Genomic DNA, 24,659 nt, shown 5'->3' with positions numbered 1-24,659 from the left:
GCGTCATCCATCTGCCCCGTCCAGCCTCCTACTCCTCGTCAGGACAGTGCGATATCCCAATGTCTGTGTCCTGCAAAGACACAGACACACAGACACACAGGTTCCCCCCCCCCCCCCACCTGGGGTTTGGGGGAGGAGGGGAGGAAGGAGCTGGCCCGGCTTGGCGGACGACCCCGTCGCGTCGTCACGTTTCAATGACCGCGTGGACGAGTACAATCCCGGCAGCCGGCACATCCGCTGGCTTCACTGAAGGCCTTCCTCCATGGCATACTTCGCACATGCATGTAGGTGCATAGGCTTAGCATTCCTGCGTTTCTCTCCCTGCCGCAAGTTCAGCAGGCTCAGTCACTGTACGGTACGTACTCCTCATTGTGCGTTCATTCTTTTGGCGGTCGTCCCTTCTCTCTTGAGGAAAAAATGGGGAAAAAAACACTCCCTCCAGCGCCGCCGCCAGCCAGGGTCATCTTCTACCCCTGCCCTCCTCCAGCTCCATCCAAACTTGTGATCTAGGTAGGGAGTCAATCCCACCGACGAACCCGCGCCACGGTGGCGCGCCGCCGCCACGGCTGCGTGTTACCCACTGCCCCGTGCCTCAGCCGCTCCTCGCGCCGCGTCGGTGCCGACAAGGCCCGCCCAGGCACGAGTGGTGTGGTGTGCTGCGAACGCGCTTGTGGACTGCAGTCCACCGCCACCACCTGCACGCACCAGCATGACGAACGTACCACTGACTGCCCTCTGCGCTCTCACAGAAGCGCAGCGCCACGAGCTCGATGTGCCGTGGCTATCACCTCCCTTGAAGGGGACCAATGCCGCTGCGGGTGCGTGCGCTCTAATTACTCGTCATATCTCATTATCTCTGTCCGTCATCGTGGCTGGCAGCAACGTGGCATGGGACCGTTGACGCATAAACGAAATCGACTGGAATGCCAGATTCGCTTTAAGCGTAATGCGTATTCGGCGATGACGAATCTAGGGACCTCGGTCTGTCGTGCTCATGTCAAACAATGTCTTGCCTTGATCGTGGCACCGGGAAGGTGCCAAAATTCAAATATAGCAACTGCGTCACGGGGGTGGAAAACATTTGCTGACCAGGCCTCGGCCGTACACTTGCCGTCCTTAACTTCCAATATGTACAAACAGACGCGTGCAAGCCCTTCCATCCAGACGCGTATCGAACAGTTGTCGACGAACAGCGAGGCGTGACTCCGGTGGTCCAACAAGATCAAGAATCAAAGCCCGTTGCCTTATCCTAAAAGTACCAAATAAACTGCCGGCACACAAGTCGCTGTGTTTGCTGCCGGTCGCCGTGCCCCAACGCCGAATGCACATGCTCTGCTCGTATGCTCCACCAGGCCATCCCCTTCTCGCCTTGTCGCTGGTAATGCGCGCTTCCACGGGGTGCGCAGCTCTGTACTGCGCCCACAGACATACTGCTTCCATTATCCTGGAGTCGCTCGTGACCTCGAATCAGGACTGAAGCCGCAACTTTCGAAGCCCAACGCCGTCCCAATGTCCATTTACAGCCCCCCGGTTGCATCTATGCCTTTCGTCGTTTCAACATAGGAAATAGCTGGGTATCAATATCGACGCACTGCTCCTATCTGGTTTCTTGATTCACCGGCTTGTATGCCGGCTGCTGCTTCTTCCTCTTGTTGTCCAGCTCCGCCTTGCTGTATATGGCAGCACCGACCATGGTCACGGCCATGCCCGCACCGTTCAGAACATCGACCGTGATGTTGAACAAGAAGATGCCGATCAAGACTGTCAGGCACTGTTTCAAGTTGCCACAAACTGTCATCGTCAAAGCGCCAGCCAGCTTGTTCGTCTGAAACGACGAGACGTTGAGGAGGAACGCCAGGAAGCCGTTGCCCGTAAGCGATGCAATGGCCGGGGGCAGCGAAATGTCGCCTGACGCGATGAGGTCGCGGAAGCCGCCAATCTCGCCCGTGGCGGCGGCGCAAGCGAAGGCTTGCAGAGCAGCCAGCGGGGACATGCGCATTACGAATTCGAGAGGTGGCAGCGCGAGCGATCCCGTCATAAATCGGTTCGTGACGACGGTCTGTGTCATGTGTCAGCCAGGGTGCTCCATCAATCCGTCAGCAAATCAGACACGTACCTTGATTGCGGCCAGAACAACGCCAAAAATGGTAAGCAGAAAGCCAGCATCAGTAAAAGTCATTTCACCAGCCGTCGTCATGGCAGCGCCGATGATAAGAGGGATGAGAGAGAGGTATGTGAGCGTGCTGTACGTGCGTCCGTACCACACCCGGTAGATGAGAATGGTGAAGATGGGACACAACATGCGCATTGTTTGATAAAACGGGACCGACACCATGGCCAGGGAGAGGTTGGAGAGGGCGATGTTGGCCGTAAAAAGGGCGCTGAAGGCGACGAGGGCGAGGTTCTCGCGACGGCCAAGGCGCGTCAACTTGAAGTGGCCCATCTGTAACATGGAATACGTGCCCATGCTAGCAAAAGAGGCGTGTAGGCACGTTAGGAGCCATGGGAAAGCGAACTGCATAGTCGGCATCGTCAGCATCTCACAAACTAGGGGCATACAAAAGGGAAACCAACCATTCCCAGGACAAGCTTGTTATAGAGTGTTAGGAGTAGGGAGAAAAAGAAATAGGTGCCCAGCCATGTGAATTTCACTGTGCTGGCGATGGAGTATTCGTGGTCGAGGTTTTGGTCCTGTGGGGGTTCTTCCTGACCCGCGGCGCCTTCGACATCGTGGCCCTCGACCTTGGACTCACGATCTTGCTCCTCCGGCGTCAGCAAGGCCACGGGCTCATCACTGTTGCGACGAGCCATGGTAATTTGGTGAGGCGTGGCCGCGTCAGGAGTCGAAGTTGAGTGTTACCGGTGCTGCCGTGACGGTGGGGTGCGGGACGGGTCCGGGCTGCTATGTCGTCTTTGGTACAAATGGCATATTCTACTGTGCAACGGCGCAACAAACAGAGAGGCCGGTTGGCTCCCGCGAACAGACAAGCCGAGGAATTAGCCGATCTGAGAGACAAAATTTGACGAATTTGCGAGGCGAGCCGGCTTGTTCTGGTGCACAGTGGGATGGAGGTCTGGTCCGACCGGCGTCGTTGCGCTTGGGATGGCGGCGGGCGGAGACAGCGGGCTGTTGCAGAAGAACCAACGGAGGCAACGACAGGCAGGCGAAGAGCCCAACGCTTTTAACGAAAGACGTTATCCGAAAGCAGGCCGGAAGGAGAAACGAGCACGAGAAGCTGTCGTCGAGGAACCAGGTGACGAACGAGGTAGGAGGGAAGAAGGTCGAAGTGGGTGGCGGGCGGACGGAGCGAAGAACGAGTAGTTTGAGCGCCGGCAGGGGCAACAACGATGGGATGTCGACACCTACTTGAATGGGTGAGGCCAGCCATAAGAAAAGGTATGGACTGGATGGGGATGGGGGTGTGGCTGGCGACTCGTCCACGGGTGTGCCGGACAGGCAAAGGCTAAGGACCACGATGGGGGAGCTGGAGCAGCAGGGGAGCCTTCGAGGAGGAGGGTGGAGGGTGCCGGGAGGGGAGGGTGAGGTGGAGGATGGTGGCGGCGGGGGGGCCTCACCTCCAGCGATGAAGTGTCGACGGCAACGACAACGACGGACGGCGCCACAGGTGGTCGCTCGTACAGTGTGAGGAGCCCAGGGGGCGTGGGGAGCTGCTGGGCGCTGATGACGGATCCATGGATGCATGCATGCACGGAGTAGGTAGGTACAGTTTCTAAGGCAAGGCACCGGCGTAGTACTACCGCGATGAGCGCTGGCAAGCTGGCAGGAGATTGGGTCGCCTCCAGGGCTGGGGCCTCACCCGTTGCGCGCGCCGACCGCCCCGCCTGGAAGCCACACACCCGGGCACCTTCTCTCCCAGTGACGGGAGCCTGTTGCGTTGAGCGCCAAGACAGAGGTCGGGTAGCGCTGGCGTGGCGTGTCTTGGCACTGATCGGCCACTGCAGCGTCCGATGTCCGTGATGACCGGGAGGCGAGGCGCCGACTCGGCCAGTAGCACAGTGCCTGCCTCCTTGCGTCGCGGCTGGATGCAGCATGGCCAAAGGCCGGTCCAGCTAATAAGCCCCAGGCCCTTGGCTGGGCCTCCTCCCCCTCGCCCTCCCCTTGGTCTCTCCGCGCCACGAGTACCGGCTGAAGTCATGGAGGTGGGTAAGTTTGATAGAGGGCCGCTGCAGAAGCATCCCCGGTGCAATTTGAATGCCGGGGACGCGAAGTCTTGGCATGCCTCTCATCAGGCACTTATTACCTTAGTACCTCTTGCTGGGGCTGCCACAGGCCCTGCTGAGCAGGCTCTGCTCACCTCGGACCGTTCAATGAATGTGGCTGCTCTCAGGGGTGGCGCGAGGGGATCCAACGACGGTGCGCGCCGAAGCACAAGCCGGACAACAGAAAAGGACCAACACGAGTTACTGTGCACGCAGAGGCAACATCCTCAGCCCTGGTCATCCATCTTTGACGAACGAACGATGAGTCGCATTTAGATTCTAATGCCAAGGCACCACCGCACAGACGATACTGGGCGTAGGAGCCACTAGTAAGGTAAGGTTCCTAGTAGGTAGGCACCTAGGTACTACCTAGGTATGCTGGACGGGTGCTATCGCAATTGCTATTAGTAGTACGGAGTATACAAAGTCCAGCTGAGTCGCCGGCGCAGCCGCTCGCGTGGTGCATGTCACGGGGCGTCTTGCCGATGCCGGTTGTTGACGCCAGTCCTTCCAGGTTGGTATGTAGGTCTGAGTGGCAGGTGGTCCAAGGTGATGTAACGCACAACGCAGCGCAGCACAGATCTGCGGTTGATACGGAGCGGAACGTGGCACGATCACGCCTCCCGTCCCAGGGCTCTCCATGTCCGCGAGCGACCCCCGTTGGAAGTACTTCGTGCATTTTGCATGTTGACGTGTTGGCGTGAACGAGCCTCCCCTCTCAATGGCCTGGCAACTCTTATTTTCTCTAGTTAGGCGAACCAACGAGAAGGGGCAATGGGACCTGGGGGGGGCAAGTTGGATTTGCTAAGCGCAAACATGAGCAGATGATCAGCAATCCGTGCGCACCTTGCGTTACCTCGTTCATGCTCGATATGTTCTCATCAGTCAATCGCGCGCAGACACTGGACGACGCACTGGAAGCTTCGAAGCTTCAAAGCCCGGAAGGGAAGCTACAGCACAGCTGTGTCGGCATTGTCACGCATGCACTGTGTCTGCTACTTCCCTTGCGCCTACAGAAGGCACCTGCAGCTCGTCGACCCCGAATCAACACAAATGCAGCGCAGGGTTAGTTAGTAGGGGGGAGTGCAGGCGGCGGTACGAGAGCTGAGCTCAGCAACGGGCTGGGCCAAGGACGGAGCCGGAGCCAGGATGCAGCGCCCCACCCGACCAGGCTCCAGTGCTGGTTGAGGAGGGGCTTGGCGGTGGAGGTTCCCACTTTCTCCAGGGCAGGAGCAGGCGCTGGGCGGAAAGTGTCATGTCCGTCATCTCTCTGTGGGTGCGCCGTCTTGTTTCCATTTTGACGCTCGCTCAAACTCTGCCCCCGAACGCGGTGGCTCCAACGAGGCCGATTAGTACTGTAGCAGGTGGCCCAGATTCCCTGGCCTACTAGCAGCCGTCGGATACGCTACCCGGACAATTCGATGCCTTGGACGTCGCGGGACCTCTTGGCGCCATTACTATTAGCCTCTATACGTCGCACTCTTCAAAATGGAGACGCTGTTGAGCTTTTTCGATGGGGACACGGAGTTTTTCTTCTCGCCCAAGGGACTCCGTGAACCCCGGTTTGTGGAGCACCGGGGATTCAACAATCGACCTTTTGATTCATACACTGTACACGACAGACAGGTCAGATGTCTTTGCCACGAAACGGGGAGCTCGCTGGTCGACTCGATGCCTGCTACCGCCTGAGACACGGCCCGCGACTTGCGGCACCGTGTCCGCGCTGGCAGTGTGAAATTAAAGAAGCAAAAAATAAAGAAGTTGTCCGCTAGGACCACTACTAGTAGTAGTGGTGGTGATTAGTGGTCATCGTAGTGCGCGGTGAGGGGAGTGCCGAGGAGCTTACTGCTGACGAGACACGATGAAGCACGGCGAATTGATTCGTACGGACCCGCTAGACAAGAAGCGACCGATGGGTGGCGCCAGCCATGCGAGTTATCCCTGACGAAAGCCGACGCCGCCGCCGCCGTCGCGGCACCGTCCGGGGCAAACCAGCCCGAACCTTGGAACCTTCCGGCCGGATTGAGGGGTGGTGACGGCCCCGTTAGGCTCGAGTGCGAAAACGGTTTGTTCGTGCTTCCAGACTCCATCTAGATGCGCGAAACGTCCCACGACTTGATACTACTAATCTCGGAGCCAGCGGCCCTCCAACCCGCAATGAGGTCAGGCCCGTAGTCGGTGACTTGATGTCTATGCGGTGACTGCGACTTCTATCCGCGGACGGACGCTGCCGAGAGGCAGGCGCCACGCCACACCACCGTGTCGTGTGCTCTCGGCGCCGCGCCTGGCCCTCCGCCCGGTCCGTCCAAGGTTGAACAACAAGCGAGATGCAGACAAGACTGAACAAGTTGGGGCTGCGACAGCGCCGCCAATCGCAAGAGGGTGCCGGGGCTTGGGCAGGCTTCATTCACAGCCTGTGAAATGATCTGCCCAGCGGAAGGCCTGCCGGCCAAGCCCAGCCAAGGAGCCGGGTCGTAGCCAAGCAAGCAGGCATGCAGGCATGTCTTCTTCTCGACCACGGCACGGCTACGCTTGACAAGGCGGGAATATCGGTCAAGCCGAATAGTAACTAAACGCACACATGTTTTGGTTCTGACAGCAGAACCCCATGTTTCCGGTCTGTCGAGTCCCTTGTTCGCACCGTCGATGCTACGTACGACCGCCTGTCTCATCCACGTTCAATATACAAAGTATTCAAGCTCACTTTCAGGCCCCACGTCTGTTCCACCCCCCGCTGCGACATGTCTCTCAACTTCCGCATTCCGGTCTTCCATCGGCGCTGCCTGGCGGCCGAGTGCCACACGGGGGTGGCCCGTGGCCTGTCGTTGGCTCCAGCAGCCGAACGTTGATGGCTGTCGCGCAGCGCACGTCGTGCAGAGGCATACGTATTGTTGGCGCGTTGGCTGGCCGAGGCGAGCTCCCGAACACTGTCTACTACGTCACTGGCCATGCTCCCGGGACGGGATGCCAAGGGCAGCAAGTTGCGCCGGCCGAGAGAGCCCTGGGCTTGGTGGTGGTGATGACGATGGCCTTGCGGCGTGCCGTGCGACGGTTGTGATTGTTTTGGGAGTCGACTTGTGTGGCTGCCAGCTGTGGCCCCCCCCTTGAGGCTGTGATACTACGTACATACTATATCGTGTCGATCTGGGCTGCAGCAGCGAGCGGGTTACCGGCCAGATCTGGCAGTCGATCTGTTGCACAGACGGCATGTACGTCGCAATGGGACGGCGTGCATGCTCGCTGTGCCCTGTGATGGGTGTTGCGGTGCCGGGCGCGGGGCACGCAATCACACACTGGCTTGCCCATATCGGCAGCTCCAACCTGACGTCTGGCCCCTGATCGGCACGCAGCCGGTTCGGCCACAGCAAAGGGGCGGCGGCTTTTGGTGCCTCGGGGCCTTCAATGGGCACCTAGGGCATTAAGTACCTGGTACATCATGCATGCTGGAGAGGTGGCTACGAGCCCTGTACCTACCTGTATCTATGCCAGAGACGGGAGGGGAGGGGGGGGAGGGAGATGAAAAATGACTGAATGACTGTGACCTTTCTGCCGGCGTTCGTTTGGTTCCCGCCCGCGTCCAAGCTTCCATCCATGGCATTGGCGCGCGCTGGTTGAAGGTTTGCGGCACTAGGAATCTTATTGCAGTACTATTTCAGACTTTATTACTGGCGCTTATCAAACGCGTGCTGAAGAATGCGGGTCAGGGCAGTCCAATTGGCGGCGAAATTGAGAAGCGTCCGCCCAGGTTGCTTGGTCGCGCCCAGGGTCATTTACCCACTCACTCACCTTGGCCGTTGCAGGGCGTTTGATTTGCTCCACTCACAACCTCCGTCGTCGGTCCCAGGGGCTGTTCTTGGCGACTTCGACGAGTGTGGCACCTCGAGGGCTCCCCCCTTAGTTATCGCTTTGGCCTGGCTGGGCGTTTGAGCGCCGCGCCGATCAAGGAGCGTCCGTCACGCAGCCGAAGGCAGGCGTCGTCCGACAGGAAGGGGAGGGGCAAAGGGTCCCTGGTGGGAGGTGATCTCGCAGGCGATGGCTGCTGCAATAGGCAGCTGGGGGGTGATCGCCTGTCGAGCCGATGGCGTAGCGGCTTGCTCGTCGACGTGGATGCTACTAGGTTATGTTGTTTGATAAGGCAAGGTACTCGGGTAGGATTGGCGGCAGAGCACTTTGCGGGTAGTGGATGAGGCTGCTCACGGAGCAGGCGGCACGGTGGCGGCGATGATCGAACACAGATCCAGAATGCGGCCCGCAGGACAGACGACCGCGGTGCGTAGCATCTATATTACCTAGCACGCGGACACCAGTGAGTGCTATTAACTCTGAAGGACGGCCACTATACCACCTACGTACTGCTAGGTGTATGTAGCCGTGGGTCGTACCTATCTTGCTGGGGCAATGCAGCGACCGGTCTCTTTGTACAAGGCTGGCTGATTTGGTTTGCTCGCTGTTCAAGATACCTCAGGCAGGTAAGGTACCTCAAGCAAGGCAAGCAGGGTGTGGTGCGTGAATGGGAAGGAACTCGTGAGGTGTCGCCTTCCTACCACAGGCTTCCCGTGACTATCTTGTCATACGAGCGCAACCTCAGGCACCACTCAAGAGGCCCAAGGTAAGCCAAGATAGATTCCAAATGTCAACTTCTTCTGTGCAGTATCCGCCTCGCTCGCCGGCAACGCAAGCTCGTACGCCAAGGTGGAGGCCGCGTCGTCCGGCCCCCTCGGCACAGCACACGACCTCCTACTAGCATCTTCAAGTATCCATCCCGAGTCCCGCTCGCCCCAAGCCGCCCCGATGAACAAATGAACAAATCAATGAACCTATGGATGAAAGTCCTCGAGTGGTACCACCAGCTCCCCAAGCCAGCCAAGGCAAGCGACAAGGCCCCACTGAGGACAAGACAAAACGACACAAACACAGATTCTCCCCCCAACGTTACCGCATCCCCACGTACCTTATACTAGTGCCTGACCTTGCCTCTTCTCTGCTCACCTTCGGGCTCCTGTTCCCTTTGAGCATGTTACCTGCCTCTATCAGAGTCTCTCCTTCTCCTGCCATGATCATCCGGCTCCTGCGTTGATACTCCCCGGACACAGTGTCCCCGTGCTCTTCCTGTACCGCCAACACTCACCAGGCCGAGTCTTTGCAATCGCTTCGTGCCTGGCCTTGTTCAACGCCTTGTGGGCGCTGTCTGTCCTTACCTCTTTGTCGCCTTTTTCATTTCCTTCGGACTTGTATTTGTCCTTTTCTGTCGTCCTTCTTGCGAGAATCCATTTCCAACGTCATGCCACTAATCAACTTTATGCGCCGCAACTTGGTGCTATCCACATGCGTTGCCATGCTGGTAATGGTGTTTCTGTTCACACAGCCGAGCGTGGATGCAGTACGTTGTATCTCATAGCTGTGAGCGTTTCCCAGTCCAGTGATATTGACGCTGTACAGGAGCGGTTAAGAAACATGATTCCGCATCGGCCAAGCACGCCGGGTTCATCGAACCAGAACGTTACCATTCCTGACCATGTCCTCGCGCAGTCGACGGCCGTACCTCCGGCGTCCACAGAATCGCCTAGCGCTCAAGCAAACGCCTCCGGGGAGGCACCAAAGCCGGGCCACCAGAAAGGCACGAAGAAGGTCCGGACATCGCAGCTGCACTACCTGATACCCGCAAGTAGAGCAAACGTCCAGCTTTGCTACAACCTTGTCTCCTCGGCAGTCAATAGATACCCGGTCCCCACGCTGCTCGGCTGGAACGGTGCCGGCGAATTTGATGCCGCCGTGACACACCTAGCCAAGCTACGGGCCATGCAACGGTACCTTCGCGCCTTACAACCGCAAGAGGACAAGGACCTCGTGCTTATAGTCGACGGGTACGACATTATCCAGCAACTGCCGCCCGAAGTCATCATCGAGCGCTACTTTGACATTGCCGCCCATGCCGACGTCCAGCTCGCCGAGAGGTTCGGGATTTCGACCGGGGAGGCCAGGGAGCGCAACCTCCGGCAGACCATCTTCTGGGGTCCCGACAAGATTTGCTTCCCCATGGAGCCCCGGGCACCTCGCTGCTGGGCAGCCCCGCCCTCTTCATTGGGGCCGCACGCCTTTGGACCAGCCTCATGGACCGGAGATATGATCTTTGCAGATCCACGCTGGTTGAACTCGGGCACTGTTATCGGTCCCGTCGACGACGTGAGAAGGCTCATCGATGCTACCATGGACGAGATAGACGCTACACATAACCCTGAGTACGAGTTTCGCGAGTCGGACCAGTACTATATCTCAAACGTCTGGGCTCGGCAAGAGTACTGGCGATCCAAGACGGCGGCGAAAGGGGGAGAGGTGCCAGGCGGGCCTCCTGATCGCGTCATCCCCGACAAACGATCTGACGGCCAAGACACGGAGTTTCACGCATCTATCGAATACGAGTCGGCTTTGTTCCAGACCAAAGCTGGATACGAGCCCTTCATTGGCTATCTGCAGTTTAACGAGAGCGGACTCGCGGCTACAATGAACGTTGACATGTTTGGCCTTGGCGACAAATTTGCGCCCTTTACGATACCCATGCCCGAGAACGTGCACTCTGCGCTCACGAAGCTCTACGATTCGATACCCGAAGCACATCCCGGACAACTGTCCAGCGACTGGATTCGCACAGTCAACCTTGGTGTCAACTACGTGACCAAACACATCTATGGCCTTTGGCACTGCACGGGACCAAAGGAGTTTATCGACAGAGAGTATCCCACGTTTTGGTGGTATCCCTTTGTCAAGTCGCTGCTCAAGGCGGCGGTCCGGTCATCCCAGTCAAACGACCTCATAACCTCGCGGCCCATCGACGGGCGCATGTGGGTAGCCAAGACAAGGTACCCAGACGACGAAGCCTTGCACGAAGAGTACGGAGGTGCATGGTCGGACGAGGTGCCCGGAGGAATGTTTGTGCCCTGGAGCCAAGTATGTGGCCCTCACGAGGAACTACTCTTCCGGGGTGAACAGGGTCCAATATTGGTGCCGGCGTCGCCACCTTCTGGTCCGCTGGTGAGGCGAGTGCAGGTGAGGCAGCAATGGTAGCCCGAGGTACGGTCGATGTGGGTGTTTCGGAGGGAGTCATTTCATATATCCCCGGCGTTCAGTTACTATACCCAGAGTTCAGGGGACAGGACTTGATGCTGTCCCCTGACCAACCATAACAGACTAGTATAGCAAGGAGTCTTGGCATCATCATGTAACATGAATAGGGCGTTGGGTAAAGGGGCATTTGGTGCTGCTTGGGTCGGTGGTCGCTCGGCTGCCGGGCAGGTACATGGTACAACTGGCCCCCTGATATGGAATAGGGTGTGGAGATGAAACGAAGTAATGTTCCCGAACCACTACTGGGGTTCTCAAGAACGTTTCCCGGACCTCGATCTCGGCAAGGCCCGTGGAAGCGAGGATGAGTCGTGCACAGAGGTGCAACATGTCGCGTTCCGACTCTTCAACAAAGAATAGTATATATCGTCGGTCCGTACGTACCTGCCTTAGTACCTAGCTAGTACGCCAGGGATAGACGGCCCTAGAAGGCTTCGAGAAACGGACTCCCGACTGCCGGGTCCCACCCACATCTACTCCTGACCACCTTCATCGCACTCACAGACACGCATGAATGTGCACAGACGCGCGCGCGCACACACACACAGGCTCTCTCATCTCTCCCGTCTGCCGGCAGCAGCGTCGCCCACACGCTGCGTGCTACTCAGGTATTAATAATCGTACGGCGGCGACGACGACGGCGACGACGACCCCGCGCACTCTCACCTTGGGGTATACGTAAACCCAGCACCGGGTGTATTTATGGAGAGACTTTTTGGGTCGTCGTTACCGTGGAGAAAATGGGGAGGCCGTGGAGGGTGTTGGGCACGGGGCTTTGCGAACAGGAACAGCCCGAGCGGCAATGATGCTAGTTCTACGAAGTAAGTACATGTTCAAAGATCCGCCCCCCTCCCTCCCTCCCCACGGGGCAATCCAAATCTCTCTCACGCTGGATCGGCGGAGACAGATGCAGCATGCCCAGGTGGACATAGACAAGGCGTGGATAGAGGTGGCAGCACGTCGACACGGGGTTGGACTTTTTTGTTTGGGATTGAACATTGCTGGTTGATATGAAGAAAGAGAAAAAAACAACGAGGTATCGCTATGCTTTCGAACACGACAACGGGCTCTCGCTCCCCCTCTTTCTCTCTCCAAGTGGTGAGTACATGGCCACGCATATCGTCGTTTCTTATGGATATCAACAGTCAGGGCGGGCAGAGACAATATTGCGACAACTCGTCGTCGTCATCACCACCATGGCTACACCACCGCATCGTCCGCCCGCTACGACTCCAGGTTTTGCAGCGGCACGTAACCCTCCTCGCCCTTCCGCCTCGTTCTCCTCGACACCATCTCCCTCGCCCAGCCGATGATGCCGCGGCCCGTCACCCACCGCAGCTGCGTTCCCTTTTGCTCCGCCTCGGCCTCCTCCATCCACCGCGGCCTCCGCCAGAGCTTGAGCAGCAAGCTGCTCACCACGACGCTCACGCTGCTGCAGGCCATGGCGAAGCCGGCCATCATCGGGTGCATGTGGAAGCCCAGCGGCAGGAAGAAGCCCATGGCCACGGGCAGCCCGACGAGGTTGTACATGCACGCCCACGCCAGATTCAGCTTGATGCGCCGGAAGATGGTCCGCGTCAGGTGCAGCGCCGCGGGGATCCCCATCAGGTCCGTGGGCCGCATCAGCACCACGTCGGCAGCCTCCATAGCAACGTCCGTACCGCTGGACATGGCGATGCCGACGTCTGCCGTCGCGAGCGCGGGCGAGTCGTTGATGCCGTCACCCACCATGGCCACGATCTCGCCCTGGGACTGCATCTGCTTGACAATGGCCTGCTTCTGGTCCGGGCTGACGCCGGCGAAGACGTCGTCGGAAGAGATGCCCACGGCCGCGGCCACGGCGAGCGCCGTCGAGCGCCGGTCGCCCGTGACAATCGCAGTCTTGACTCCCATGCGGTGCAGCACAGCGATGGCCCCGGCCGCCCCGTCCTTGATGACGTCTGAGAGACACAGGTGCCCCGCGTACTTGCCGTCAATGGCCACAAAGATGTTGGTCGTCCCGGCGGTTGATGATTTGACCTGGTGCTTCTTCTTGTTGGCGGCAGCATTGAGCTCCTCGGACGCCTCAATGGCATCCTCAGGAATCTCGACGCCATTCTCCTGCAGATGACCAAGGTTGCCGGCAAGGACTCGGTAGCGGACCCTGTCGGCCGATGAGTGCGGCTCCACGAGGGCCTGGACTCCCTTGCCGACCATGACCTTGAACTCGCCCACGCTCCCCGCGATGGCGCCCTCAGCCTCGATACCCAGTTCATCCTTGGCAGCACCGAGGATTGCCTTGCCCACAGGGTGCTCGCTGCCCATCTCGGCCAGGCCGACGATGCTCCACCACAGACGGCGCCGCCAATCGTTGTCTTTCCACAGAGGCACCGCCGTCATCTTGGCGACGCTCATTTTGCCGTAGGTAATGGTCCCCGTCTTGTCAAGCACGACCTTGGTGACCTTGGTGGTTCTCTCTAGAGCACCGCCGCCCTTGATCAGAATGCCGTTCTCGGCACCGATGCCAGTCCCCACCATGACGGCCGTGGGGGTAGCGAGGCCCAACGCGCAGGGACACGCAAATACAATGACTGAGATGCACAGCTTCACGCACACCATGATCTTTCCGCCGCTAGCGTCCTGAAGGAAGATCTGTGGGGGGTTCGGCAGCACATGGCTCAGCACCATCCAAGACAGGAAGGTGATGAGGCCCAAAATCAAGATCGTAGGAACAAAGTAGCCGGCCAGCGTGTCGGCCAGCTGCTGAATAGGTGCCCTCGTCGTCTGCGCCTCCTGGACAAGCTTCACGATTTGACTGAGCTGCGTGTCTCTGCCGGCACGCGTAACGCGGAAATCGACCCGCCCGTTGCCGTTGACGGTCCCTCCAATGACGTTATCTCCCAAGCGCTTTTGCACGGGCATCGCCTCTCCCGTGACCATGCTCTCGTCAACGTATGTCTCTCCGCGAGCCATAACGCCGTCGGCGGGAATCTTGTCGCCTGGCCGGATGATGACGATGTCGCCGACCTGGAGGAGCTCCGTTGGGATAACGCGCTCCTCGTAGGCAGAACCCGCGGGCTCGGCGGGAAGAGGTGTTCTGGGCGTCTGCTGGTGGCCCTCGGGGGTCTTGGCCCAGGCCTCGGCGGCCTTTTCGGCGGCAATGGGGTCCGCGTAGATGGTCGCCATGGACGGAGCGAGCGACATGAGCCGCGACAGCGCCTTGGACGTCTGGCCCTTGGCCCGGTTCTCCAAGTAGCGGCCAAAGGTGATGAAGGTGATGAGCATGGTGCTTGTGTCAAAAATCGTGCTCGGCCTCGTGTGCGGCGGCACGAGCAGCGAGACCACCATCGCAAAGACGCTAAAGAAGAAGGCGCACGACGTGCCCAGGATGACAAGCACGTCCATAGTAGGCGCGCCGTGTTTGACCGACTTGTACGCAGAAATGTAAAACCGCCTGCCAATGCCGAACTGCACGGGTATCGTAAGGACCAAACATGTGACGTCGCCAAGGAAGAGGCCGGGGATGAGCTCCAGCTTGCCAAAGTCTAGCGAAGGGATGCACATGGGCAGAACCATGCCGATGATGAAGACGGGGATGGCAAAGGCCAGCGACGTCCTAAACGCAGTGCGCCATTCGTTAATCTCCCGCGTCTTTGCGAGCGACTCGAGCTGCGCATTATTGTCCTGACTATCTGCGACCAGCGCATTGAGGCCCTCTGCCTCGATGGCCTCGACTATACCACGCAGCCCGATGACGGCGGGCTGGTGGTTGACGGTGAGGCGCTCCGTTGCCAGGCTGAGGGTGGCAGAGTTGACACCCGGAAGGGCTCGCAGCTTCTCCTCGAGCGCCTTTGCTGTGGCTGCGTCGGGGCTGCCGTAAATTCGGAACTGGGCAGCCGAGGAGGAGGGGTTGTGGTCGCTCGTGTCGAACTGGGTGGAGAGGACAGTGGCGTCGAAGCCCCGGTCGTCGATGATTTCCGCAATCTTTTCTGGAGAAAGTTTGGTGACGTCGTGGGTTATGACGGCCCGCTCAGCCAGGAGGCTGATGTTGAACTTGAGCACGCCGCCGACGCCCTTGAATCCACCTTCAACGGCCGAGGTGCAGGCGCCACACGTCATGCCTTCAATGGCAACCGTCGTGGTCGCAATGTCGCTCGATGCTTCGCCTCCCTTGGCGGCCTTGGCGTCGGATTTTGCCTGTTGCGTATCGACAATCTCTGCGCCGAAGCCCCTGTCCCCGATGATGTCGGCAATCTGGGCAGGCGTGAGCAGCGTCGGGTCGTGCTTGATGACGGCGCGTTCGGCGAGCAGGGAGATGCTGAAGTGCTCGACACCGGGAACGTCCTTGAAGCCGCCCTCGACGGCAGAGGTGCACGCGCCACAGGTCATGCCCTCGATGGCCACCGTCGTGGTCGCGAAGTCGGGGGCCGGCTCGTGGTCCTTGTCACCGAAGCGACTCACGGCAGGGCTCGGTAGGTCGGTGGAGAGGACCTCGGCGTCGAAGCCGCGGTCCTCGATGATGTCGGAAATGCTGTCGGCGGAGATGATCTTGGGGTCGTGCATGACGACAGCGCGCTCCATGACGAGGCTGACGGAGACGCTCCCGACACCATTAACACCTTTGAAGCCAGCTTCAACGGCCGATGTGCAGGCGCCGCAGCTAACGGGGGCGCATTAGTAACGATGTTCGGAGGGACCGGAGGCTGGTGGCACTCACGTCATGCCGCCCACGCGCAACGTCGTGGTGGCCATGTGCGATGTCTTTGGCGCAAGGAGTGCGGTTGCGCCAGGGTCCCTCGATGGGACAGCAATGGGAGAGGGAACCATGGCGACCGCCGGCCCTTTGTCTGAAGATTCCTTTGTCCTCGAGCCGTCGCGCAGGGTCGCCGGTGGTCGCGGAGCGGCCTGCACTTGCCGCTGTCCGCTACGGGGGACGCGGGTCGTATTGATTGTCCTTGCGGTCGTCGTCGATTTCGGGGCTGAATGCTAGCGTTGTGACGGCATGGGCATGTCGGGGCGATCGGCAGCTGAACGCAACTTGATTATCAGATGTCGTGATCCTGCCACGGACGGTGCTAGCAGCCGACTAAAGCCCGACTCCCGGGATGTCGTTTAATGAATGCTTGCTTCTTCTGCCGGCGCTAGACAGCAGCAAAGCCGGGGGAGGGAAGCGAAGAGCAGGAAGAAGAGGAAGGGAGGGGAGGAGAGGATCGAGGAGGACGAGAGGCTAGGGCGCCAGGCGGGAGAGGATGGCTTTTGTGGTGGAGGGCAATGGCGGGCAACAGTGGAGGAGGATGGGCAAGGATGAACAGGCAAGGTAGGATCGGGGTGGATGGATTGGGGGGGGGGTGTGACCGGGGTCCGGGTATGAGGCAACAAGTGAGGAAAAAGAAGGTCTCTCAGCGGGCGGTGGTACTGTTGGTACCTTCCAGAGCCCTGGTGCGACAGTCGGACGGCAGGGCAGACCATTCACTGTACTCTATAACTATTCCCTTCCAGGTTGTACTAAGGTGGTGCATACAGTATACGTTAGTACATACCTAAGACGGCCAACGGGCGAGCATACCCGTCGGAGCGGGCGGAGCCGGTTGGCTGCGCGCGGGCAGGCGCTGGAGAATCTACAACAGGGCTCGAGCCGTGGGAGAAGGACGGCTCCTTTGGTGGGGTCTCGACCAAAGACACGACCCAGCCGACACCTTTTAGTGCGCGCAGCGGTGGTGCTGGCGGTTGGTGATGAGGAGGATGACGAGGTGGGTGATTATTACCTGGGTGAAGGAAGAAGCAGGCGCACGGCTCCTGCGCTCGGCTCGCGCTCGAGGCTTGTTTGGGTGGTCGGTGCGATGCGATGGATGGGATAAGAATTCGACGCCCTGCCAACCAACATTTCTGTCGACTACGACGACTGCCTTGTAGAGGATCGTATAAAGTACACGACTGTGCAGTCGGGCCGGACGCCCGGCAGCATCGTGATGATGTGATCAATAGACATGAACCCCGAGTCAATCACCCCCAACCAAGTGTCGACGAGTGACAACCTCCAAGTGGGATATGTATGTACAAGGTAGTACCTACCCTTTGAGACTGTCTCCTTCCCACCACCCACCAACCACCAACCTACCATCCGCCTGCTATCCAAGTAAACCTAGGTATGCGGGGGTCAAAGCCAAGTCAGTGAGCGTTACTCTCACCTCACCGCATGCATAGAGTACTAGTAGCGTCAATCCTTCGAGACAAGCGTCAGCCAGCCACTCAGCAACCTGGCCAGCTCCCAGTGTGTACCTATGCAACGTATCGCGGGCTGACCGCACGCCCGCCGCCGCCGCCATCGATAGGTTGCCGCAGCCCGGCTCCGTGGAAAATCCCTTCTGGACTCCAATCGACTGTTGCAATCTCGTCGCACCTCTTGGCGACCCTCCCTCGGGCCCTGCGTTTCACATCCAGGACACGCCCGCCGCACCACTACCACTACCACTACCGCAGCCCGTCGCGAGAGCCCTTAATAATCGTCACAGAAAGGGGAGCCGCGCTCAAGCCCCTTTGCCGTTTCACCAGTGACCCTCTCCGGACCTCACACCTCGTGTGTGCTCGTACATACTCCGTACTGTATTTCAAAGTAGCCCGTAATGACGGGACCCAGTCCCGTTCGGGTATGCGAAGAAAGGGTCTGTGAGCCACTGGTCTACTATTCGGCAGCCCCGTGTACATACGCAACAGTGCGCCGCCTCCCCGCCACTCAGACCACAGGAATACCTAGCAACGAGCCGGCCGTGGAAAGACCTATGTGTCTACGAAGTACATGTGCGCCCATCAGCTTACCATGTCGCCGAACCCGTCGTTTCCGTGCGGAGCACGCACAAACCATGTACGTACATGCTTCTTCGTACAGTGAGTTCCAAGCATGTCTTGTGTGCCACCGCCCATCCGTCCCGTCTTTGCCGTCCTGGTCCCGCCCGAGTCTGCACAGCTTGCGCTCGCGCTGCATATCGACTTGTGCGGGCAGCCCGCGGCATCTTCCACGGTGCGTCACTTCCGAGACTATATCAGTCATCAAGCCATGCGATGCCCGCCTCGAATAAGCCGTATTCGGTGTTCCGTATTCCCCGTGCTGCAACTGAGCCGGCCCGCGGACAGAAACGTCTCACCTCCGACACATGCATCGCAGCCGTCGCCGATCCCCGCCCTGTGAAGACGTCTCAATGCTCGGGGCAATTCGCCACGGTCCTTGCTTGACGTGTAGGAAATGCGTCGTCAATATTTTCATACAAATATGAACTGGAAAAGAAACGGCCTCGAAGCACAGGCTAAATTCGCGGCATGGGCTGTCCCGTTTCAACACTGTTGCAGGCAGGCCGGTCAACCGGCCGTCGCGTGGCCTCTCGAAACATCGTCACTCGGCGCCGGGCGGTTGCTGAAGCGGTGGGCTGGACCCGGCCGTTTCCAACGGGCGAGGTGCTGGTACATTAGGTACCACAGTCGAAGTAGGGCATCACCTGGCGGGCAGCCGCGCCTTCCTGGGCACAATATTGGTGCCCCACTGCGCTAATCCTCCCCAACCCACCACGGCACCTCGACCGCCGTCCCCACGCGCCAATACACATTCGGCGAGGTCACTCCCGTCGGCGTCGGGTCCCGTCCACCCTTCCAGTGCTGGCCGCCCTGCCCTGCCCTGCAGCCCCGCGGGCTGTCCAGCGGGCCTTGCAGCCGCCGCGTGCACCACCACGGGAGGTGCTGCAGCTCATTGCTTGCCCAAAGCTAGGTAGTTTTCCCGCACACCAAACCTGCCTACCTGCAGGCCCGAGCTCCAACCAGCCAGCTTCACCACCACTCAAACACGCCTGACACATCGACTTATCACCCACCACCACCGTACCGTCAGGCAAAACGGGCTCAAGTCTCATCGCCGCTGCCACGTCTTCACCGCTCCCCGCAGCTCGCCCGTGCCAGACCCAGCAGTACGTCGAGTGAGTTCCCGGCGCGTCAAGGAAGCCCCCAATCCAGCCAGGCCAGAGAGGCGAGGCTGCAGCCCTGCCCCCCCAGCCTGCCTGCCCCCAACCCCCCCCCCCCCCCACCTCGCCTCGTCATGGAGCAGACCAAGGCCCTCAACGCCCTCGAGGTATGTCCCTTGCGCCCCTCGTGACATCAACAAAGCCTCCGCCGCTCGTGTGCCTGACCGTGTTTGCTCGTAGCCGTTCCTCGCCCTCTCCAAGTCGGCCACCTCCCCCCGCGCCGCCGCCGACCTCGTCACGCGGGCAACCTCGGCGCCAAACACCTTCGTCTTCGCCGAGCTTCTCCAGACGCCCCAGATCCAAGCCCTGTCCAGCTCCCCCGAGTACGCATCGCACCTAGCCCTCCTCCAGACCTTCTCCCACGGCACGTATCAGTCGTACCGCGCCGAGTCCACCAACCTCCCGCCCCTCAACGATGCCCAGAGCCATAAGCTGCGGCAGCTGTCCCTCCTGACCCTTGCGCGCGACCGGTCGAATCTCACCTACCGTGCGCTACAGGATGCCCTGGGCTTGTCATCGGCCCGCGAGCTCGAAGACCTGGTCGTCAAGGCCGTGTATGATGGCCTCCTCCACGCCACGCTTGACCCCGTACGCCAGGCCGTCGAGGTGACGAGCATAGCTCCCCTGCGGGACCTGCAACCCGGTGCCATCCCTGGCATGGTTGTCGCCCTCAACACGTGGTCCGGCCGTTGCACTGCTACCCTTGATGACATCGACGCTCGGATCAGTGCCATTCGCGCCAATGCCCTCACCCGCGCCAAGGAGAAGCGTGCCGCCGACGACAAGATGCAGCGGCTCCTCAACGACCTCGAAAAGAAGAGCGATCATCACGGGCGTGACGGTCTGCCCAGAAGAGCGTTGAACAAGCGGTCCATGCTTGAGACGGGCAACCTGGAGGGCGACGAGACAATGGAGCTCGACGAGCCCGTGGGAGAAGAGCAAAAGAAGCGGGTCAGTAAACGCAAGATCTGAAATGGAGGATACGGCTTCGCGGTAACGACGCCTGGAAGCCATGGCGCTCACGGATAGACGTCTGAGGGCCAGACAGCATGACTGATATCACGATGCAGACGAAATTTTTAGACACAGAAATGACCATTCACGTGGTGTAATAGTCACTACACTACTCTTCTATGCTTGCCCCTCGCGTATCAATCAAAGAGAACTTTGGGGAATTTGTTGAGAAAGGTCAACCCTGGACTCCGAGACAGACACGCAGATATCCGTCGAATGCGAATTACACAGCCTCATGCTGCAAGCCAATTAGTACCAAAGAAAATGCTCAAAGACGGAACAGCCAGACGCCCGTCGCCTGGCATTTGGTGCATAGGGGAAATCTGAAAACGCTCATGTCGGTCGTAAACGGTGGCGTGCACCACCTGCCCCTACCATCTTCCAGAGATGGCTTCGCAAGCAAGTCGGTCGGTGCAACACCCAGCACAGCAATCGAGAAAGGGGCAACCGCTCAGAGACGCTTGCCCGGGACGAGGATGAAGAGAACGCAAAGCGCGGCATCAATGAGAGCCGTGACGGCCAAAACCATGACCGCACGCTTGGCTAAGAGCTGGCGGACGTAAGGCTCGCGCACTCGCGAGAAGTTGAACGGCGTATACTCGCTGAGGCCAACCAACGCCATGATGGGGTCCAGGGAATACTGATACGATGCCAGGAAATAGACGCCAACGGAGAACGGGAGGATGAGCTATAGAATGTCAGCGAACTAGCCTTGTCTGCATATGGCCTACAATCAGACACAAAACTTACCCAGCATTTCGTAGAGCGGGACTTGTCGAGAAAAATGAGTATAAAGGCGGCCCAGAAAGCACCAAACATGGAAACCAATCCGACGATCAGTCGCATGACTAGCGTCGGTGGAATCAAGTTGCCCAATGCCTTCATGCGCAGAAAACCTGGGAAGGCGTCACGCTCGATGGCCTGGAAGACGTAGTCTTTGGCGACATCGAATACTTCTGGGTCGTCACGACCCTGCTCCTCGATCGCGGTGGTCACGTCCTGCGTGATAGACCCTGGGAGCGTGATCTCTCGCTCGGCTCCGGGAAGGAGGAAAGTGTACAGAATCTTCTCCGCCGAAGCTCTGATATCCTGCCGATTCACGGTGTGAGAGGGCGAGTTTGAGTCGGTCACGTCGCGAGGAGAACTGAACTTTGGGCTCGGCCGTATGGGGCCGGAGCCGCTCTGGGGCGAATCGTGGCTCTGATCCTCTCGCAGGAACGCCGACATTTGTGCATCTTGGCTTCGCTCCTTTTCCGTGGAGAACATTGACGGACCGGCGGCACGGGGCTCCAGGTCGCCCATCTGCTCGAGGATCATGGACGACCGCTTGGAGCCGTTCTTCTCCATGTCGGGCGTAGCGACGAGAACAGAACGTCGAAGTTCGCGCACATAATGACGACACAAAGACATGTGTTGTGCTACGTCCAGCCTAAGGGACGGTCAGCAAAGGGCCCATCGGACGGCCGTCTGCGCCCACTCACCAGAAATCCAGGTAGTCTACCGACCGCTGCTGGTCTCGCATGTAGATATAGAACGAAAACAGGTCGACAGGAGGAAGTGTGCGGCGGCTGAGCACCTCGAAGAGCGTCGGCAGCCGGTTTCTCGCCAGGTCGGGCTGTGGCGATGGCGCCGCCATGTCGCGAGTATCCGCCATTTCGTCGCTAAGAATCTATCGCCGGTCTTCGATAGATGTTGTTTGTTGAAGTGAGGAAAGAGGCAGGCGGGGATCGGCTGGTCGCTTGATTGTTGATGAGGAAAACAAGGTGGCTGTCGGTTTGGCGGTCCGACGTTTCACGATGCCTCCTGATAATGGCTCTCGCAATTTGCCGCCTCCTTGGTCGTACCACGCGGCGACGGACAGCAAAGTCCTGCGTAACAGTTGGCTGCGACGATGCAAAAACGAGCGGCAGCACTGCGCAGAGGGCTTGTAGGATCAGGTCGTCCGCGGCAGCGGTTGGAATGCAGTCGGCTGTTATGAGGCCGTAGACAGTTGCTCGTAAACAGATTAGGCGGCGTCAAGCGTGTATCGAGCTGCCAGCTGCCGGGACCCTAATTGAGCGAATTGGGTCCCGACGTGTGGGGACATGTAGATTGCACGTGACTCGACGACCAGCGCGGGGTCCACCTTCGCCCCATTGGCTCGCTACGTCTCCACCACCACAATTCGAGCCTGCCCTACGCACAAAGAATTTGCGGAATTTGGCACTCCGACATCACAACTCCCCATCGCCAACCGTGAGCAGAGACGATCCGCAGGTACGAGCCGCTCGCCCTCAAATCATCTTGCCTCCTTCACCGAGTGCTCAAGGTTTCTTGACCTTGACAACTCTTCGTCCGAACGACACAACGTCACCGCGCCACAGATCGAGAGACTGACCAAAGCCCAATCCAGAAATGTCGTCCACGAAGGGAAAGAAGCCTGCCGGCAAGCCTCAGCGCTCCGCCATTGCGGACGTTGTCGCCCGCGAGTACACCATCCACATGCACAAGAGAGTATGTCTGGCCTGCGATTGACGACGCGACGAGTTGGAACGCATCGAGGTGGCAGCAAAGGAGTTGGGCTGACGGCTTCGATCAACAGTTACATGGTGTCACCTTCAAGAAGCGTGCTCCCCGTGCCATCAAGGAGATCAAGGCTTTCGCCACCAAGGCTATGGTACGGCTACCCGACGAGGCCCTCAATCCTCTGCCCGACTGGCACCGGTCGAAACCGCAGTGGAGGGGCACACCAGAATCAAGAGCCATAATGCTGACCTTACCCTTCAGGGCACCACCGACGTCCGCCTGGACCCCCAGCTCAACAAGAAGGTCTGGGAGTGCGGCATCAAGGGCGTTGCCTACAGACTGCGCATCCGAATTTCCCGACGACGAAACGACGAGGAGGACGCCAAGGAGAAGCTGTACAGCTACGTGCAGGCGGTGAACGTCAAGAACCCCAAGGGCCTCCCCACGGTTGTCGTTGAGGAATAGAGCAAAAAGACGCTTCTCTGTTGGGACTGGTTCTTCGGGTGTGGCATGGCATTTTGGAGTTGCAACCGGCTGTTCTAGCTTTTCACGCTGAAAATACAGAGGGAAATGTGATCAAGGCTTTGAACCCAAACCACTCTCGACGGCTTTTGCCGCTGGTGTCGCACACTCGCCGGCGCTGATGCTAGGACACTTTGAGCGCTGATTGACATGGGGATCGGGGTTATTGGCGAGGGAAAAGAGCAAATGCTTTCTGGCTTGCTTTGAATCTATTGATGGGGAAAGCCATCCATCGTCAATAGACATCGCTTGATGATTGCCCCCTGTCTCATGCCCGCGGGAGACAAGAACCCTTTCCAGCTCGTGCAGAGCGCCCAAAGCGCAATCCAAGGTGTGACTGGCAATAAACGACCAATGGTATACAACCCGAGGACTCCAATTCTCCCAGTGGAACAACAAACTGTAACGCCTAGCCCGTCACGCTCCGCTACTCATCCTCAACGTCCCGGTGTCGCGCAAGGACCTTGGTCTTGAACTCTTGAGGGTCCTTGTCCCAAAGCTCGGCGGCCTCGCCATTCAATGGGGACGCACTGTCGCGGGGAGTCAGCAAAGGCGTCCATACAAAGGCTAGAGAATTGCTTCCGCGGGGAAACTCACTTGTTGGGTTCGCCGAGCAAGCTCTGCAGGCTTAGCAGCACTGTTTGGATGTTGTAGGCCGCCGTCCACTTGTCCTTGAGGATGTCCAGGCAGATGCGACCGGAAAAGTCCACGTTGGGGTGGTAGATGGGCGTCTTGAAGAGGACTGTGGGAGCCGCATAAGGGTAGTTGGAGGGGAAGGCGAAGCTCAGCTTGAAGGTCAAGCCGGCGTAGGGGGTATCGTCGGGCCCTTCAATAGTAGCGGTCCAAGAGAGCAGGTTCCCGTCAGCAGAAGGGAAGGCGGAGACACCGGGCGCCGGGGAGGTCATGAGCGTCATCAGCTCGGTTTGCAACCTGTCGCGAGGGCGCGGGTCAGCCAACTTGACACGGCACAGATGCGACGAGGCGCGAGGCGATGCATGAACGAACCTCTTGGTGACACTCTGGGAGTCGGGGCCTTTGCGGGAGCCATTGAGCTTGGCGGCCTGAACGCTACCGGGAGCGGAATTTTGGCTGTCCATGGCGTAATCCATAGCTGGACGGCAAAGAGGCTGATGTAAATGAGGTAGGGAACGGGGGTTTAACAACGGACGCCAGGATGCAGTCGTGAGGACGTGGCGGCAGACAGCGGCGACTTGCCAGGAATTGCCAAGGACGACAGGAGCGGCCGAGACAGCAGCAGGCTGAGCTGAGGAAAGGCGCAGGCGGGGACGTGGG

General features: G+C 59.2%; 7 protein-coding genes across 8 annotated transcripts; 3 read left to right on the top strand and 4 right to left on the bottom strand.

The window, feature by feature from the left end:
- Positions 1–846: 846 nt before the first annotated feature.
- Positions 847–3,632, bottom strand: JDV02_009440 (uncharacterized protein). The gene is made up of 3 exons (XM_047991104.1): positions 2,575–3,632; positions 2,117–2,515; positions 847–2,059 (listed from the first exon to the last, which is right to left on the bottom strand). Exons 1-3 carry the CDS (start codon positions 2,809–2,811, stop codon positions 1,598–1,600), a joined length of 1,098 nt encoding a protein of 365 aa, XP_047847114.1. The 5' UTR covers positions 2,812–3,632; the 3' UTR covers positions 847–1,597.
- Positions 3,633–9,502: 5,870 nt separating this feature from the next.
- Positions 9,503–11,576, top strand: JDV02_009439 (uncharacterized protein; the record flags this gene model as incomplete). The annotated part of the gene is made up of 2 exons (XM_047991103.1): positions 9,503–9,601; positions 9,661–11,576. The coding sequence occupies 2 exons, from the start codon at positions 9,503–9,505 to the stop codon at positions 11,281–11,283; spliced, it is 1,722 nt and encodes a 573-aa protein (XP_047847113.1). The 3' UTR covers positions 11,284–11,576.
- A 752-nt stretch (positions 11,577–12,328) lies between these two features.
- Positions 12,329–16,645, bottom strand: CCC2 (Cu(2+)-transporting P-type ATPase). The gene is made up of 2 exons (XM_047991102.1): positions 16,037–16,645; positions 12,329–15,979 (listed from the first exon to the last, which is right to left on the bottom strand). Exons 1-2 carry the CDS (start codon positions 16,144–16,146, stop codon positions 12,565–12,567), a joined length of 3,525 nt encoding a protein of 1,174 aa, XP_047847112.1. The 5' UTR covers positions 16,147–16,645; the 3' UTR covers positions 12,329–12,564.
- A 2,493-nt stretch (positions 16,646–19,138) lies between these two features.
- JDV02_009437 (uncharacterized protein) lies at positions 19,139–20,658 on the top strand. Its single transcript, XM_047991101.1, has 2 exons — positions 19,139–19,432; positions 19,506–20,658. Exons 1-2 carry the CDS (start codon positions 19,400–19,402, stop codon positions 20,295–20,297), a joined length of 825 nt encoding a protein of 274 aa, XP_047847111.1. The 5' UTR covers positions 19,139–19,399; the 3' UTR covers positions 20,298–20,658.
- RAX1 (Bud site selection protein, Revert to axial protein 1) lies at positions 20,418–22,350 on the bottom strand. Its single transcript, XM_047991100.1, has 3 exons — positions 21,821–22,350; positions 21,090–21,768; positions 20,418–21,027 (listed from the first exon to the last, which is right to left on the bottom strand). Exons 1-3 carry the CDS (start codon positions 21,991–21,993, stop codon positions 20,791–20,793), a joined length of 1,089 nt encoding a protein of 362 aa, XP_047847110.1. The 5' UTR covers positions 21,994–22,350; the 3' UTR covers positions 20,418–20,790.
- A 208-nt stretch (positions 22,351–22,558) lies between these two features.
- RPL31B (60S ribosomal protein L31B) lies at positions 22,559–23,625 on the top strand. Of its 2 annotated transcripts, XM_047991098.1 has the most exons (4): positions 22,559–22,595; positions 22,732–22,832; positions 22,921–22,995; positions 23,106–23,625. In XM_047991098.1, exons 2-4 carry the CDS (start codon positions 22,734–22,736, stop codon positions 23,307–23,309), a joined length of 378 nt encoding a protein of 125 aa, XP_047847108.1. In that variant the 5' UTR covers positions 22,559–22,595; positions 22,732–22,733; the 3' UTR covers positions 23,310–23,625. The 2 variants fall into 2 exon arrangements, with proteins under 2 accessions (XP_047847108.1, XP_047847109.1); XM_047991099.1 differs by having other exon boundaries at positions 22,559–22,832.
- Positions 23,440–24,475, bottom strand: UBC11 (E2 ubiquitin-conjugating enzyme; the record flags this gene model as incomplete). Its single annotated transcript, XM_047991097.1, has 2 exons — positions 23,440–23,896; positions 23,964–24,475. The coding sequence occupies 2 exons, from the start codon at positions 24,473–24,475 to the stop codon at positions 23,794–23,796; spliced, it is 615 nt and encodes a 204-aa protein (XP_047847107.1). The 3' UTR covers positions 23,440–23,793.
- Positions 24,476–24,659: the final 184 nt, after the last annotated feature.

The sequence above is a fragment of the Purpureocillium takamizusanense genome, chromosome 9 (genome assembly GCF_022605165.1).
Source record: "Purpureocillium takamizusanense chromosome 9, complete sequence".
Lineage (NCBI taxonomy): Eukaryota > Fungi > Ascomycota > Sordariomycetes > Hypocreales > Ophiocordycipitaceae > Purpureocillium > Purpureocillium takamizusanense.
This window is presented reverse-complemented; position numbering and strand designations above follow the sequence as displayed.